This window comes from Zootoca vivipara, chromosome 3, assembly GCF_963506605.1.
Source record: "Zootoca vivipara chromosome 3, rZooViv1.1, whole genome shotgun sequence".
NCBI classification, from domain to species: domain Eukaryota; kingdom Metazoa; phylum Chordata; class Lepidosauria; order Squamata; family Lacertidae; genus Zootoca; species Zootoca vivipara.
The window spans coordinates 12,977,971-12,996,183 of NC_083278.1; the positions used below are offsets into that span (position 1 = coordinate 12,977,971).

Here is an 18,213-nt window from a genome sequence, read left to right on the forward strand (position 1 = left end):
AAACGCCCTCAGGCCAAGTACAGTAGAAGTGTTGCAAAACCCTATTTGCTCTGGGCAGATTCATGCTAGAGATTTCCTGCCAGGCAGGTATAAGCTGGAAACACTTTCCCTTCTGAGCCAAGCGGTGACACTGACACTCCACTTTCAGAAACGTTCACCTGGTTTTCAGGTTTTCTCTGCCCCCACCCTCTGCAAAAGCAAGCCGCCGTGTTAAATTACCCCCTCCTTTTTAGCCGTAGTGGCCAGGGCTCAAAATTCTTTTCATCGCTCTGGACAAGGAAGCGAAGATTCCCCTTGGCATCTCCTTCAAAGACTCTCTGGTTCTAGGAGGACAGACTCCCAGACTTTTCAAGAAAACCCGAAACAGCTACGCAACAGATCAGCAAAAACCCTAATATTTCACACGTCCCTGGGACCTGGTACGTATCTGTGGTATTTCGCTTGCTAGCCCGGCCTCGAGACTTCAATGATCTGACAGCACCTTACAACCTGCTTGACTGCAGACCGAAAATCTATCGTAAAACAGCCAAGAGCTGTCTCTGTAGACTAAGGGAAGGAGGAGGAGGGAAAAATAAGAGGGGGAAAGCATCCATGCTAGCTGGCAACATTGCTTGGGTATAAGTAAGGTAGCAGGAGGGCAGTATCCAAAATATTAAAACAAAATGAGGGATGCCCATGAAGTCAAGTTTCCCCTATGACGCAGAAGGACTAGGGATGTTGTTATTGTTTACTGTGCTTTTTACTCCATAATAAGACGGTGGTGGCTTTCCAGCATCCCAAAGCCAGGATCTTTCCCAGCTTGGCTAGCTGAGAACCTTTCAATAGGATGAGGTGTCAGCAGCTGGACCTGAACCCGGGGCCTTTTAAATGTAACCCACCACCGAGACAACCTCTGTTTTGAGAAGCAGGGCAGTGGGGGAGAGCAGAGCCTTCAAGTGTCTCTATTTTCCAGGGACAGCCCCAGACTTACAGAAGCCGTCCCGGTTTCCGTTATGTCCCGCTTTTCCTTAGGGCGTCCCTATTTTCATTGGAGAAATGTTGAAGGGTACAGGAGAGAAAAAGGTGAATAGATGCTATACACCCACTTTTCAAAGAAGGATCGTTCGGGACAGGACACTCTTTAACTTAAGGTACTTCTATGCCAGCCTTCAAAATAAATTTCATCCAAGACGTACAACAACAACAACAACACATGAAATCATTTGTCTTGCTTGCCCTCCAGGTTCCAGGGAAAGGATCTGTATGCTGGTTCAAATCACCATGCAAGACATAAATGGTGTGTCCCCCCCCCACTCCCAAATTAGCGCCAGTCACAGGCTATTTGCAAACCCAGCATGAAATAAGTACTATGCATTTTCAGCCAGCACCAGGCCTTGTGTTCCAGCTCCTGCTGTTAACCAAAGGCCACTGCTGACTCTATTGAGGTAGGGCCAGAGAGCCCCCCCCCAATGTTCCTGCATTCAATCCCTGCCATCTCCCGGTAGCACTGGGAGAATCCCCTGTCTGGACCGGAGAGCGGCTGCCAGCCAGTGCTGACAATACTGAGCTAGGCAGAACCAAGGGACTGACTCAGCATACTCATAAGCAAAGGTAAAAAGGCAAAGGACCCCGGGACAGTTAAGCCCAGTCAAAGGCGACTATGGGGTTGCGGCGCTCATCTCGCTTTCAGGCCGAGGGGGCCGGCGTTTGTCCACAGACAGCTTTCCGGGTCATGTGGCCAGCATGACTAAACTGCTTCTGGCACAACGGGACACCGTGACGGAAACCAGAGCGCACGGAAATGCCGTTTACCTTCCCGCCGCAGCGGTAACTATTTATCTACTTGCACTGGCATGCTTTCAAACTGCTAGGCTGGGACAGAGTAATGGGAGCTCACTCCCTCACGGGGATTCGAACTGCCGACCTTCCGATCGGCAAGCCCAAGAGGCTCAGTGGTTTAGACCACGGCACCACCCGCGTCCATACAGACCAATTCACACCGATGCTTCTTCGCACAATTCTCTGCCCAGGGAAAGCTAAGTGGGATCACGCGGCGACACAAGGAAAAGTGGTTCCAGGGATGTGGCATTACTGGCCAATTATTAGCAACCACACCCGGGGGGACGGGACAACCACCACCACCAAGGACACTCTCGTAAGCAGCTTTGGTAGGATTTTCCACATATTCCTCCTTCCCTCTCCCCACTTGGCAGCGTGCACGAAACCAAAAGGAAATTAGTTCAGAGTTGTACAAACCTGCCATTACCGGGCCGCAAGGATGGAAGGTTAAGGACCAGCAATCCCATGGCGGCAGACAGAGCAAAAAGTCAACTCAGCCAGCCTGGAGAGAAAGCGATCCTTACAGTTCTCATTGTTCCGCACACAGGAATCATATGATTTGAATCAAAGGGGTAAAAAAAAAGGAGGAACTGCAGAATTTAAGAACTGAATGAAGGGGGCGGGGAAAGGATTCACATTCCCAGGAATACGCTTTTGGCTTCGCTTTTCAAACCCTGCATAGCCTGAACCACAGAAACCACAGGAAGGCTATTGTCCATGTGATGCGGTTTCAGCTCCAGTGCGCTAGAAGACTGGATGTTAACAGGGAGCAAGCTCATCCAACTCGGTGCAGTGTGGTACACTGGTTAGAGCTGAGAGACCAGGGTTCAAAATCCCTATTCAGACAGGAAACTCACTAGGTGGCCTTGGACCAGGGGCACAGTCCATCGGCCTAAAACCTACTTCACGGGGTTGCAGGGAAGGTAAATGGGTGAGAAAAAGGACGTGCGCCACTTTGATCTCCTTGGCGGGAAGGTGGGCTATAAATAAATCCAAGATCTGAATGAACAAACTAGGTGAGTCTTGGCAGGCTTTTAGGAGGAGCTACTGGAGAACTGATGGGGCGGGGAAAGAGCCCGAGTAAGATAATGCAGTTAATGTGACCAGCCGCAACCGTGGAGGAGGTGAAACACAGGAAGCCAATTTAGATAATACACAGGGTCACAATCATTGGTCCAACGTATCCCGATATCGCCTCCCCTGGCAGGAAGCAGCTCTTTCAGGCCCCAGAGAGCAGCCTTCTCCAGCCTGGCTATTCAAGGTCCTTCAAAATATCCCTGTGGATGCTACAGATCAAACCTGGATCCTTCGGCAAGCTAAGCAAATGCTCCACCACAGCCCCCTTCCAGTGCTCAAAACTCTTAGGTTTTTTAAAAAAATAAATAAATTGACCACCCATCTTGGGACTCTGGTGGCTTCCCTTCCTAGCATGCATGTATAAGTTTTAAGAATAGACTCTCAGTTGTGAAACGGGTACTTTTTAAACTGCTCTAAAGACCCGTGCATTTAAATCATCATTCCTACAGCAGCGCTGCGACTTCACATCTTCAATGCTGAAACCTAGCCCTGAGCATAATGGGCACTTTAGTTGGGTCTCATCAGGAGCTGGCTGTCAGAAATCTGTCTGCCATTTCCCTTCTATTACCCTCACAACACGTTTCAGATATGCGGGTTTGCACGCACCTGCGTCTAACATAATGCCAAGGTTCAATATGGCGGCAACCAACCAGCCCGTTTATCTCCAAACCCCCTTCCTAAGGAAAACGGCGGCTAAGAAAGGCACTCGACCGCATCACCACATTCCTGTTCCTCCAAGCACACACCTCAAGATGGAGAACAAACGTACCGACTCCCAAAAAGTTTTGCTCTTACAAACCAATGCATTGCACTAAAAACCTACAAATCTTCAGGATATAGCGCCTCGACTTCAATTTACAGAGAAATCCTGACAACACATTTTTTCCTACGCTACAGAATCAGAAGGCAGAACAAGAGAGCTTGGAGTTAATCCTTCAGACAAGTCCCATCTTCAGAATGGCTTCTCAGACATAGCAGCAACAAGTGAAACACCGGAGGAAGCTCTCTGGACATGCCGCTTTCTAGCAGCAGACCGATGACCACTGCCCTGGTCAGCTAAAGAACAGCTGCCAAGGGCCAGAGGAGGTGGCGGTGATGATGATGCCAAAAGAGCCCGTCAGGAAAGGAAAGACTTCAACCAAACTTTGTGAGCACATCTGGCAGTTTCTGCTCGAAGACGAGGCCGTAAAGTATCTGAAGAAAGCACTCCCGAGCTCTCATCCATTAATGGCTATTTACTGTGGGTTTACCATAAAGAAGGCTGATCGCCGAAGAATTGATGCTTCTGAATTATGGTGCTGGAGGAGACTCTTGAGAGTCCCATGGACTGCAAGAAGATCAAACCTATCCATTCTTAAGGAAATCAGCCCTGAGTGCTCACTGGAAGGACAGATTGTGAAGCTGAGGCTCCAATACTTTGGCCACCTCATGAGAAGAGAAGAATCCTTGGAAAAGACCCTGATGTTGGGAAAGATTCAGGGCACTAGGAGAAGGGGACGACAGAGGACGAGATGTTTGGACAGTGTTCTCGAAGCTACCAACATGAGTTTGACCAAACTGCGGGAGGCAGTGGAAGACAGGAGTGCCTGGCGTGCTATGGTCCATGGGGTCACGAAGAGTCGGACACGATTAAACGACTAAACAACAACTATGGGTTAAACCACAGAGTCTAGGGCTTGCTGATCAGAAGGTCGGCGGTTCAAATCCCTGCAACGGGGTGAGCTCCCGCCTCGGTCCCAGCTCCTGCCCACCTAGCAGTTTGAAAGCACATCAAAGTGCAAGTAGATAAATAGGGACCGCTCTGGCAGGAAAGTAAATGGCGTTTCCGTGCGCTGCTCTGGTTCGCCAGAAGCAGCTTTGTCATGCTGGCCACATGACCCAGAAGCTGCCTGCGGACAAACGCCGGCTCCCTCAGCCTATAGAGCGAGATGAGCGCCGCAACCCCAGAGTCGGACACGACTGAACCTGATGGTCAGGGCCCCCTTTTCCCTTTACCTATTATTGCCTCACTTCAGCCCCCAAATTGATACACACACATATTTGTGTACCGCTATTAATAGGGTGGTCCACCCTATTTCCGGTTACGTTCTCTTTTTTTCTTTCTAATTTAGCTTTGCAGATTTTAGAAATTTACAACCAACATAAAAAGAGAATTCCAAAGAATCTCCTGGACTTCCCTGTGGGTCTTTATATTAACCTTTTCCTCCTGCATCTTTTCTATTAATCCATATTTTTTAAATCTCCATTATACCCAAAATTCAACATTGAACTACAAGTGTTATTCCAATCCTACTAATGATTTTAATTGTTTACAATGCTTTTTAAGGTAAATTATGCATTTCCCCCCATTCCTTACTAAAATTTTGGTCATCCCGGTTTCTGATTCTTCCGGTCGTTTTGCCCAATTCGGCATAGTCCATCAACTTAATCTGCCATAATCTCTGATAGGGACTCTGGGCCACTGACATCTGAGCAGCGGTGGTCCAGTTACATTCTCAAAGGACAAGGATCACAGCTGAACACCACAGCAATGGCACACACAGATGCACTCTTGTTGGCTATCCCTGCAATAACAGATCTTTCTGGCATTTCTGAGATTCACCAGGCCTTGAATAAGAGGGCATCTTTGCTTGGGGGCAGCTGTTGGCTCCATGCCTGCATGAGGGCTTCCCAGAAGTAACTGGCTGGATGCTGAAGTAAACAGGATGCAAGACTAGACCGACAAGCTAGATGGAGAATCAGCAGCTCTTCGGATATTACTGGACTCCAGTTCTGAACAGCCCCAGGAAACATGGCCAATGGTCAGGGAAAATAGGCATTGTTGTCCCAAAACATCTGGGAGGGCCACAGGACCCCCATCCTCAAGACACGCCCTTAACTTTTTCCAGCTGTTCCTATGGATTTGGTTTAGGAGACTGGCGTTCACTATCTCACCTGGGATAGCTCAGTCAGTAGAGCTTGAGGCTCTTAATCGCAGGGTCATGGGTTCGAGCCTCACGTTGGGGCAAAATATTCCTGCATTGCAGGGGGTTGGACTAAATGACCCCTGGGGTCCCTTCCTACAACCCTACACTTCTGCGATTCTTCAACTAGCAAAATTTGAGGTTTGCAATTCAAAAAAGGTTATCCAAGCTTAATCCCTTTCAGAATGGGGCAAAGCACATCAGAGCACACCGCAAACATCTATTTCTGTAAAATGCTCTAGAAATTGAGCTGGCTTATTTTTTAAAAAAAAAAAAATCAAGAGCAAAAAGCAGGGAAACGGTACTCTATTCACCACCAAGTTCTATGACAAGACATGGTAAATGTTTGCCAGTAGTAAATAAGAGACAAAACAAAGAGAGAGAGAGAGGAGGCGTTCTTCATTGTAAGGGATCTCTAGTGTGATCCCTTTAAAATATACAATGCTCAATCTATTGCAAGTTTAAACTGCAAACATATGCAGGGCCACATCTGAACCGGGTCAAAACATTTCTGGTTCAGAAAATGCATCTTGACATTTTTGGTTGGAGGACATCTTTTGCCTCCAGAATGTTAAGGCTCAAATAGAGGGCTCATTGTGAAGCTTTGGAAATTTCGGTTTCATGAAATAAAGATGAGATCTATTCAAAGGAGAGATAGTAAAGGCTCTGAATGAAAAGAACTGGGATCCTCCGGCAAACAACAGTGTCTTTCAAACGCAGGCATTTCCTCACAGGGGTCAATGAAGAAGCACCTGTAAAAGATTTCTCCTGTTTTCCATTTGAGGTTAACATAAGCATGTATATCTGTGTGCAATCAATCATCTAACGTCACCAGTGTCCATTGTATTCTGGAACCAAAGTGTTTGGGCGTCTCTTTTTGCAGTACCGCAACAACGTCTTTTGTTTTATTTTTATCTTTATGGCGGTACCTTAATAAGCTGCCTCTAACAAGACCCATTTGGACAGGTCGCTGCTAAGACAGCTTTCCCTGGAAGATCATTTTGAACAATGATTCGGGGAAGAGAATGACCAAGATTGCATGGATAGGAGAGGAGAGCTTTACAATGAGCCCACTGTTTGAGGTTTTTCCCCTATAAAATGATTCACATCTATGATATGTGAATAGTAGCAACACCAGACTTACAAGACTCTCTTAAGATCAAGCACAATTACTCTAAGCACTTCATAAAAAGGTAAAGGTAAAGGTCACCCCTGACCATCAGGTCCAGTCGTTACCGACTCTGGGGTTGCGTGCTCATCTCGCATTATTGGCCGAGGGAGCCGGCGTATAGCTTCCAGGTCATGTGGCCAGCATGACAAAGCCACTTCTGGTGAACCAGAGCAGCACACGGAAACGTCGTTTACCTTCCCGCTGTAGCGGTTCCTATTTATCTACTTGCACTTTGACGTGCTTTCAAACTGCTAGGTTGGCAGGAGCTGGGACCGAGCAACGGGAGCTCACCCCGTCACAGGGATTCGAACTGCCGACCTTCTGATCAGCAAGCCCTAGGCTCAGTGGTTTAACCCACAGCGCCACCTGGGTCCCCAAGCACTTCATATATATTAGGAAAACTGTTCTGTGCAATGGAAGTACGCATGTTGGCCATGTCACTTTGCCTTCCTGTATCCTAGCCGTGGAGCCATTTTTGTATGCAAAGCCTGAAAAAGTTGGAATACTTTTAGCCTCGACAGGGGAAACCCAAGTAGAACCTTCCGCCCAACTCGGTGCAAACAGTCGCGACAGACAATACCGTCGAATATTTAAGGTTTAAGAAGGGCAGCAGCAAGATTGAGAAAACAGTTGACTTCTGCGCACAAGCCAGGATGCCAATAGCAAGCAGACTTTTAAGACACCAGGCAGTTGCAGTGTCAGCAGCAAGAGATGAGGTTGGGGCATACCTGGAAGAAGTACCAGAAGCTCTCATTTACCTCTGAAAAGCAAGGGCAGCTACAGATGCAACCAATACAGTGGTACCTCAGAAGTCGAACAGAACGCGTTCCGGAAGTCCGTCCAACTTCTGAAACATTTGGAAACCAAGGCGCAGCTTCCAATTGGCTGCAGGAAGCTCCGGCAGCCAATCGGAAACAAAGGAAGTCACGCTGGACGTTTAGTTTCCAAAGAACGTTCGCAAACCAGAACGTTTTGGGAGCCAAAACATTCAACTCACAAGGCATTTAGGATCCAAAGTATCTCTATGGGAAAAGGGGATCTAATCAAACACCCATTAAGCCGCAAGTTTCGATGGCAGTTTAGCCAAACCCATCTCAACACGGTGCAATTCCCACTGTCCGTTTCTTCCGCTACGTGGGAATCACACAACGTTCGTGATTGCGGTATGCTTTGGGAGCCGCCAAAAGGCCATCTGTAAATTGGTGCTCACACAACAAAACTGCATGAAGGGGCTGTAGGATGTTTGTGGAGCACAGGGTTTGCAAACGTAGGGTGTTCAGATGGGGTGGATGCAAGTGCGAATCCAGAAAGATCTGGGAGGCACTAGTTTGGGTGCCCCTCGAGTCGTGGAAAGTGGACAGCAGAGACAACCGCATGAACCAACTTATAAAGCTTTACTTAAAGATGAAAAGGATTCTGCAGAATAGTTTCTTGGAATTGGCATTTTTATAAAGCACACTTGTTTCTGAGAAATTCTGAATCGACTGCACCTACGAGTCCACTGCAAAACCTGTTTATTTCCACACAATCTTTCAGCCTTCGAGAAATGGAAAGGGGGAATGTTCGTAATCTCATGCACAGAAATGGCTGAAGTAGCAGCACCATTGTTGCCGACGTCAAACCGAGACGCTGTTGGAAGACTACCCTGGCCCCTCTGGAGGCTGAATAGCATTGTTTACCAGAACACACCAAAGAACTTCCACTTGCACGGAGATCTGTGGATTTCAGCTCAACACAGCAGCACAGCATACTTGCGATTTCCTGGGGGACGTTCTCCACCATCATCCTAATACCCACTACTGGCAATGCACCAACCGACCCCTGGTCTACTGGTGGATCCTAACATAGCTTGGAGATTGCTTCTCCAAACAGATGGGTCTTTCCAGCTCAGAGACCCAGGCAGCTGCCATTTTACTGGGCAACCCACTCTGTGTGCAGATCATCTCAAGTGAAGCTCACCCTGGAATTAGGGGAATTTAAGCTTGTCTTCTGCACGAAATTCAGGCCAAAATAGACAAGCTCCACTCCAACCTGGAACCCCCTAAATGTTCTGAACTACAAAACACCAGGAGGGTCCCACGTTCGAGGGGGCTGGTTCATACCCTTCCGTTTGCCCCTTCCCATAAAGGATCAAGTGCATACTTCTTCCGGCACAGAATCTCTGCAAAGATTCAGCCCCTTCCTCTATTTAAGCTGCTTGCTTTTAGACAGCTCCATGGCGAAGGGAGGAGACACACAAAAAGCCAGGTGAATACTTACTAACACTGTCGTTACTGTAATCCCAGGCTTCAACGAGCAACGTGTAGGATCTCTGTAAAGAGAGCAAAAGACACCGTGTGAGTATTTAAAAATATATTTTAAAATATAGAAATAATGGGGGCGCTGCCGTCTTTTTATTAGAGCGTGCTTTGGGGGAACAACCCTGCATGCTTCTTCCCGACAATCATGTGCTCCTCTAAACATAAATAGGCAATAGATTACAGCCGAGACAAATGTGATCCTCTTGCAGCTGCTTAAACTACCTTATCCAGTCTGACTAAGCTACCTTATCCAGACTGACTCGAGCAATTTAAGGTGAAAGGTCTCTTTATCTTTGCCATCGCTAATGCATCTCACATTCTTAACCAGGAAGTTCTGCATCCACTGTTTGAGGCCTTGCACAGCTGAGATGTTGTTGTTGTTGTTGCTTCTTAAGCACGCTGTGTAAAGGAAGGAAAGTGGCCCCAAAAGGAGGAGGATTTATTTTTATTTTTTAAAAACTGGGTTGTTGTTGTTTTTTGCAAGATCCCAACATTTCCCCATTCTGCATGCCCAAAGCCAGGTTGCTAAGGATTGTACTGTCAAGGTTCAGAACCATAATCTCTAGAGACTCTGCTTTTCAGCACCTCTTTGAACGCTTTGTCTGTGGCAAAGGCACGGCTGCTCCCACAAGTATCAGGTAACTAAAGGAAAGGAAGGATGAATCGAGGAGGAGGAGGAGGAGGAGGAGGAGGAGGAGGAGGAGGAGGAGGAGGAGGAGGAGGAGGAGGAGGGAGAGAATTGCATAAAGCAGTCTTAAAAAAGAAAAAGGAAGGGGGTGGGGGACTTGGGATGTACACAAGCCAGACATATTCAGGCAGGAAGGATGCTAACTAAACCAAAGCACCTTTTACCCCTAGCCTTGAGCAGAGAAAGTAAAGCGAATCTTCAAGAGTTAATCACTTTCTTCATGTGTCCCTTTCCTCCTTCCATCCCAAGAAGTTCAGAAAACTGCATTTAAAAGTGTGGCATGGGGAGGAGCAGGCAAAGAGGAAGGACACACAGACACCAACCCACAATAATTCAGGGACAGGGATGGTTTCTACCAGGCACCCCCCAAACTCTGGCCCTCCAGATGTTTTGGGACTACAACTCCCATGATCCCTAGCTAACAGGACCAGTGGTCGGGGAAGATGGGAATTGTAGTCCAAAACATCTGGAGGGCCAGAGTTTGGGGGGTGCCTGGTTTCTACTAAGCCCACCATCAAATGCTACAAGTCTTAAGTGATGTATTGTACAAGGCAGCAAGCTACAACATGCTGTAAAATGTTGGTGAGAATTGGGGGACACGCAGGTGTACGATGCCAAGGCAGCCCCCTGGTTCATCTTTCCGCACATTAAAATGTAACCGGTGTGTGGTGCTTTCAGTAACTATCCTTCCTCTGACACATCTGGAGTGGTAGTCTGTGTTTTAAATGGTCTTTTAAAAAAAAGAAAAGAAAAAAGAAAGAAAAGTTGAAGGGGAGAGAGAGAGAGAGAAATACCAAGAGTCCCGTAGTCATGCAAAGATTGAAGTTGTTGTGGTTGGAAAATCTGAAGTTTTTACAATGACCACAAGGGATAGAAATTTAGACACACACACACACACACACACACACACACACACACAACAAACAAGCTTGGTTTCTCAGCTGGACAATTCCACAAGCCTACACATTGGGAGTGTGCCAAAATATCCCGGTGACCAGGTGCCAGTGTTCAGTCACCTTAGCTTCGTGGGACGTGGGCGGAGGGAAATTACACTTAAGACTCTAACTCAGGCAACAGAAAAGAAAGTTGTGACTCATAAGCTTAAAGTTTGCCTTCTGACTAATGACAATGTTAGCACTGGCTATCAATCCATTTGCAAGGGTGGCGGAAGGGAATTAGGTTTTTTTGCAGAAACAAACAGCTTCCCTGAAAGAAAAGTAAACAAGTGCAAGGTGTAAGGCATAAGGCTGACTTGAGAGAGAGAGAGAGAGAGAGAGAGAGAGAGAGAGAGAGAGAGAGAAGAATTCAAAAGCAAATTCATTTCTCACGACTTAGCTCAGCGTGCAGCCTCTGTACTGGAGGGGAGGGGGGGGGAGTCTAGCTCGCTTTTTAAATAGACAGTGTTGGATTGCAGCCTAAATATGTTTCATATTGAAAGCAGACAAGGATTCCATTTCGTTCACTGATAACTGTGGGAAAATGCTTGGAAAAGTAAGCAAAAGTTGGGCAAGTAGAGACATGTGCCCCATCTCGCAATGAGCGGCCAAACTTTTTTATTATTATCGTTATTTATTATTGCATTCATATTTCATTAGCGCTGCACACCGTACAAGCCTTTCTCCCCGAGTCGCAACACAACATGCAGACGTTTTTTAAAGCACACACTTGAGGACCCTCCCTCCATCAAGTGTGTGTGTACACACACACACACACAGCACAAGATGCCAGAGCCAGTACATAAATATACATTGAGCTTAACTTGGAGGCAGTTCTATCTGTCAAGGCAGCCTTCCGCCTCGGATTAATTGCAGCAACACTCCTCCTGAGTCAATGCACAGAGCCAAAACATGTTAGAGCAAGTTTACAGCATACCACACCAAAAAGACAAAGAGCCAATTATGGTCACTCCTGCTACCTTCAGTTAAGAGGATGTTTTCACTGCAGCCTTGCATAATCGTTTGAGAAGATGTTCTGTTTTAAGGCATAGCAACAGTCCCTGCTCATTCTTAGTATTGTTTACAAGCCTGCCCCACCCCGGGGAGCAGATGGGGAGGGAGGAAAAGCAGAATATTTTTGCCGAAAGTGCTACTGTTACTTCATACCTGGCATTGCCACATTCCCAATACGGCGCAGAGCTGCTCTTTGCAAATTTGTTTTGGGGGGTGGGGTGGGTTTTTCTTTTAGTTTTGAAATAAAACAACCACCCGACAAATACACACTCAAGAAAGTCACTTTCTGCACTGAAACAGTCTCTCGAGACACCTCAAAGGCCAGCCAAATTTGTGGCATTTGTGAACCACGGTCTACTTCACCAGACAACAATACTCATCATTCCTTCTCTAGCAGTGAGCGTCCACCCTCAACGATATCGGAAAAGGTCCGATAGTCATTAATTGCAGCTCAAATTAAGAGCTCTGTGTCGACTCAGAAACTTGTCCACACTTTGAAGAGTGAAAAAATAATTTTTCGCACAGCAAGTTCTCCTGTTCTTGTAGACCAGTCCCTTTCACAATTCAAACAGATACCCAATTTGCGTTCTGGGTTGTGTTCCTGTTAGGAACCGGCGGCGGCGGTGGCAGGGGGGGGGGAATTCTGCTAGCACCCAAATACAACCCCCTTGCTTTCAAAGCCATGCACCTCAGAGATGATAGAGGGTTAAGAGGTGTACATCAATCCCCACTCTAGAGATGAGCAATTAAGATAGCAGAGGAATGTATGCATGCGGCACAGAGGCTTAATTTTTCCCATGCCATGTCTCACCCTTGCACATCTTTGAATAAATACACCAGTCAGGCACAAGAATTCCACATCCTGAATCTTATCCCATCAAACCAAGGTACTAAGCAACGAGTCGGCACTGAGCTAGGAGACAAGAGGGACACCCAATTAGCTAGTAAAACGGGGGACCAGAAGGCAGGAGGCTAATGAAAGAATCTAAGAGGGGCTCTGCTCAACAAAAGAAAAGTAAACAGTCTACCTTGAAGTTTAGGTTATGGGAACATTTTAGTGCAGGAGACCAGACCTCTGTGCTTTGCCCAGCAGCAAAAATGCACATGTGTTATGTCATCGAACTTGATGCACAATGAAGACCAGGGATGGGGAGCGGGTGACACTCTAGAATCTGATGGACCACAACCCTCATTACCCCTGACCACTGTTCGAAATTAGCCAGGCGCATTTGGCATCCAGCTGTCAACCCAGGTGCCTGGGTGCCCACCTGACATCTCCACCACCTGACAGGTGCATGTCTAGGGATAATTGGATCTGGACCGTTTTCACACACTAGTATCCCATCCTGTAGAATTCTGTTATATTTTATCTGCACAATCGGAATGAATTTCCGGAACCAAATTGCTTTTTCCGTGCAACTTGAGTAGCAGTCACCATTCGGAAAAAGAGGTCGGAATAGACCCATATATATATGTTCCAGGATCAAATGGCTTTTCTTCTTTAAGTTCTCAAAGCTCTTAGCCAAGCTCAAGGTTGTTAGTTATCTGAACTAGCAGTCAATCACAGTCAGGCCATGCTTTGAAAAATAAGACTTTGGAGGCGTCTTACCCAAAAAATGACAACTAGATATTCCATTTTGGGGACTGTACCCTTGGGCTAAGAAGCCATTTGGTGCCTAGCTCTTATATCCGAGTTTCTAACACTAGCAACAACCCATGTGGCATCAGGGAGTTCATGCAATGGATGGTTACATCTGCACTGGTTTGTTGTCGCATGCTGTAAAACCATGGGCGGGGAACTTTATTTTCTATTTGATTAAATTTAATTATGTATCCCGTCTTTCCGACAACGTACTTTGAGTTCAAAGCAGCTCGCCATCATGTGGCCCTCCTGGTGTTTCTGGGGAACATCTCCCATCATCTCTGATCATTGGTCATGCTGCCTGGGGCCGACCGGAGACCAACAGCCCCCGGAGTGCCACAAGTGCCCCCATCCTTTCACTGTCTGTGCATGCACAGACTTCACATGTATCTCTCAATATGGCCTTCGCAAAAGGCATGACAACCTCTGTCTAAGCTGCCCATTTCAGGCTGCGAATGGTCGAAAGAATCACCAACAAAAATAGCTTCCACACAGCAGACTAGATCTCAGGGAGAATCCCTCTCTCCAACTTGTTGCTTTCCATGTGGAGAATCTGTGCATGACATGAGAGCTCACACACACAAGCATGGATTGTCAGAGCCAGTGGCAAGGTGAGGCGACCACCTCAGGTTGCAGGATCCGCAGGGGCAGCAGATTCCAGATATGCAATCTGGGTGCCAAATGGCTCCTTAAACCAGAGTTACAGTCGCCAAAACAGAAAGCCTGGTTGCCATTTGGGGCCAGATGGCTCAAAGGTCGCAGTTTTCGAATACAACTTTCTCTGCTTCCCGAAATTCATCCCGACTGCGCAGATAAAATACAACGGATAGAATTTTACAGGAAGTGTAGCTTGTGCGTGAAAACAGGCCAGATCCCAGGATCCCCGGCAGCCCAGCATCTTCACTTGGTCGCAAGAGCCTGGAGCAAAATGTTTCTCCAATCCTCTCTGCATCCTTTTCAGGCAGGGCAGGTTTACCTGGATCAAGAAGCAACAGTCCGCAGATAAACTGCACAGCGACAAAGCCGCCCTTCTTTGCTATGATAATGGATCGAGCTCCTCTTGCAACACTGCTTGCTTCTGCCAAACCCCCACCAGCACCAGATCACATCACCAGCAGACCAGGCCCCATGTTGCTAATGCAAAATGTGTCTGCTAGGACAAGATGTGCAGGAAAAGGCATTGGTGAAAATCACAGAAGAAGCTACACTTCTGTTGCTGTTTACTATTGGATTCTAATGGATTTTGACTATTTCTTTATTTTATATAAGTTGTTTATTTTAAAGTTGTTGTGACTTGTCATACAGCAGGCATGCCCAACAGGTAGATTGTGATGTACCAGTAGATCACTGGACATCTGCGGTAGATCACTGGTAGATCATTGGCTCCCCCCCAAAGAAGCTGAACAACTGTGGCTCCCCTAAAAAAAAAGCTCAATATTTTACCTCCTCCCTGAAACAACTCAACAACGACCTGAACCCCCCAAAAGGGGATAGATCACTGCCAGTTTTTAACTCTGTGAGTAGATCGCAGTCTCTTGGGAGTTGGCCACCCCTGTCATATAGGATCTGATTGTTACTATTAATGTTTGAATTATTATTATTATTATTATTATTATTATTATTATTATTATTTGTGTTGGAAGCCGCCCAGAGTGGCAACACAGCCAGATGGGCAGGGTAGAAATATATTTATTATTATATTATTATTGATTCATGCTGGACACAGAAATACAGGGGCAGCACTGGAATGAGACGGCTAGACTGCGGCCCTCCATATGTCGTTGGACTCCAATGCCCAGCAGCGCCAGCCAGCATGGCAAATGAGCTGACATGATGGAACTTGTAGTTCAGAAGAATCTGGAGGGACACAGGTTCCCAATCTCAGATGTAAAAGCTGGACACGGTAGAGCAGGACTAATGGAGTCCAGCACAAAACTGAAACAAAAACCAACACACTACTGGTAAGATCTCCTTTAAAAGAGCAAAGTATGGCTGCTAAAGTGGTAACCGGTTGTTGCTTTTAACGACACAATCCTAGTCTCTCCCACACACGGATATGCTCATTAGGTTTTCACGGGCATTGTTGGTAGCTAACCACACACTCCCAGGTGTGGGGGAAAGGGAAGGATTATGTTAAGCGTATGATCAGATTACAGGTGAGAACTTTCAGGCCCCAGGCCAGGTAGTGGGGGAAATCTGTGAATCTACAGGTGTGCTTGGACTACAGCTCCCATAATTCCTGATCACTGGCCATGCCAAACCGAAAGAGGCAGAAATTTAAGAGGAGTTGAAAATTCTGGCCAAGTGATTGTGGAGGCGTTTCAGAAAAGGGTGCCCCCTGCTTCCTGCCCAAAGTGTTAGAAACAAAATTAAGCTGGATCCCATTTGAAAACAAAAGTCTATATTGATCCATACATATATCCGGTTGCACCAGAATTCCCATCCAATTGAAAGGTTTTAGGACTCCCCGCAGGAAACAAGCTCAGCGCACCTGCTCAAATCCAAAACCTCCCTTCTCAAGCCATTTTGCAGCATTCCCCCTTTCCGAAACTGGTAAAGAGATCTCTGTGGCCCGAACTGCATTCCACAAGCCTGGGAAAAGAAAGGACTCGACTCCAACTCTCGCCGACTGTGGTTCGCATTCCCACGCACCTCACCCTTGCTTTGTTTCCCCTCAGCAAAGAGCCAGAATGCCTTACTGTACTTTGTGACTCAGATTTTATCTGAAGGTCCCGAGTTCAAGTCTGGCTCACGCTGGGTGACGCAGCATCAACATGCGGCAAGTCTGGATTTACGAGCTCTCAGCCAGATCGGCTCTCCCACGACTTTGGGACCAAGCATTTAAAAGCGCCTCAGAACAAGGCTGGCAAATGCATTCTGCTGCAACACACAATGCAGCAGGAAATCCCTATACAGTCGTACCTTGGTTTTCAAATTTAATCCATTCCGGGAGTCCGTTCGACTCCCAGAACAGTTTGAAACCAAAGGCGGGGCTTCTGATTGGCTGCAGGAGCATCCTGCAGCCAATCAGAAGCCGCAGAAGCCATGCAGGACGTTCGGCTTCCGAAAACCGGAACAATCACTTCCGGGTTTCCATCGTTTGGGAGCCAAAACGTTTGAGTTCAAAGGCGTTCAGCTTCTGAGGTTCCCCTGTATTTAAAAGGTTTCGTATCCCACCTTGCAGGCTGCTCTCTTCAATCACCTCTCCACTTTTCCAAATTCCAACTCCCATCAGCCACCAACTAGTAGCATGGTCCTGACTCCCCCCTCCAAAAAAAGTCATGACTCCCCCAAAGACTCCTAGGAAGTGGTTTGCTACGGATGCCGAGAGTTGTAAGGAGACCCCCATTCCCTTCACGGAGTGAGAATTCCCATCGGGATTTAAGGATCGACCCCTCTTATGCAGGGAGTGCTGGGAACCGGCAGCTCTGCAAGGAAAATAGGGGGCTCCCGACAGACCTCAGCCCCCTCAGGAAACAACAGTTCCCAGGATGCTTTGGGGCAAGTCGTGACCGTTTACGGCGCGATCCTGTTTCGAAGGCATCGTTCAGATGGGACCCTGAATAACCCGCTAAAGCAATCCGCAATCAGGAGCGCACTCCCCAAAGCCCCTTTCCAGAGGAGACAACATTTTGCGCTCTTTAAATTGGGCTTCTTAACCGAAAAAAGAGTACAGGAGGGTGTTGTTGTTGTTGCTGTTTTAGAGCACGTGTGTGTTATATGCAAACACACATCCGCTCTGTGCACCTGGCCCCCTCTCCCCCATCCTTGGGAGAAAGGAGAAAGGGTCAGGCATGCGACCACTTCTTCCCCTCTTGGTCCCACCTCTGGACCAAGCCAGGTATCACTTTAACAGCTTGGCTGCTAGCCACACCCATTTCTCTCTTTTTTAATTACATACCAGGAGTTCATGGGGAGGGGGCATTTCCAGAGGGTCACACCACATGGGGAGTTTTAACCCTTGCTTCCCCCAGTCCCAACCTCGAAGAGGATCCTCCCCTATAAGACTGAGATCACGGATGGGGAATCTTCTGGGTGTTGCTGGAGTACAAGAACTCCCATCACAACAGACCCCTGGCCATGGAAGATGGAGTCCAACAACCTGGAGAGAGTCGGGGGGGGGGCACAGATTTCCGACCCCTAAGAAAAGAGTCTCCCATGGGGCAATGAGAACTTCGACCCCATCCCAAGCTTCATAGAAGTGCTCTCTCTGTGTGTATGTTGGGATCAGGGCTGAAGACCTCCTGGTTCAGTGTAGCCCCGATTAAAATGGGGTGGTGGTGGGGCTGTGCTCCAAATTTTTTTGTTATTATTATAAAAAAACCCTATGTGGTTAGAAACCATGCTATTGATATCCAGTTTGGGCCTCTATTCTGAGAGAGAACATTGTGGGAGACCCAAAACCCAGAAGGAATCTTAGGTAAAGGTAAAGGGACCCCTGACCAGTAGGTCCAGTCGTGACCGACTCTGGGGTTGCGCGCTCATCTCGCATTATTGGCCGAGGGAGCCAGCGTATAGCTTCCAGGTCATGTGGCCAGCATGACAAAGCCGCTTCTGGCAAACCAGAGCAGCACATGGAAACGCCGTTTACCTTCCCGCTGTAGC

At 47.4% G+C, this 18,213-nt stretch overlaps 1 protein-coding gene across 2 annotated transcripts in view; it reads right to left on the reverse strand.

Moving 5' to 3' along the window:
- Positions 1-18,213, reverse strand: part of JAG1 (jagged canonical Notch ligand 1) — a 67,092-nt gene that overhangs the window by 39,699 nt on the left and 9,180 nt on the right. For both annotated transcript variants that reach the window (XM_035110076.2, XM_035110075.2), the window contains exon 3: positions 9,289-9,340. In XM_035110076.2, coding sequence (XP_034965967.2) covers positions 9,289-9,340 — 52 coding nt within the window. The remainder of the gene's footprint in view (positions 1-9,288; positions 9,341-18,213) is intronic.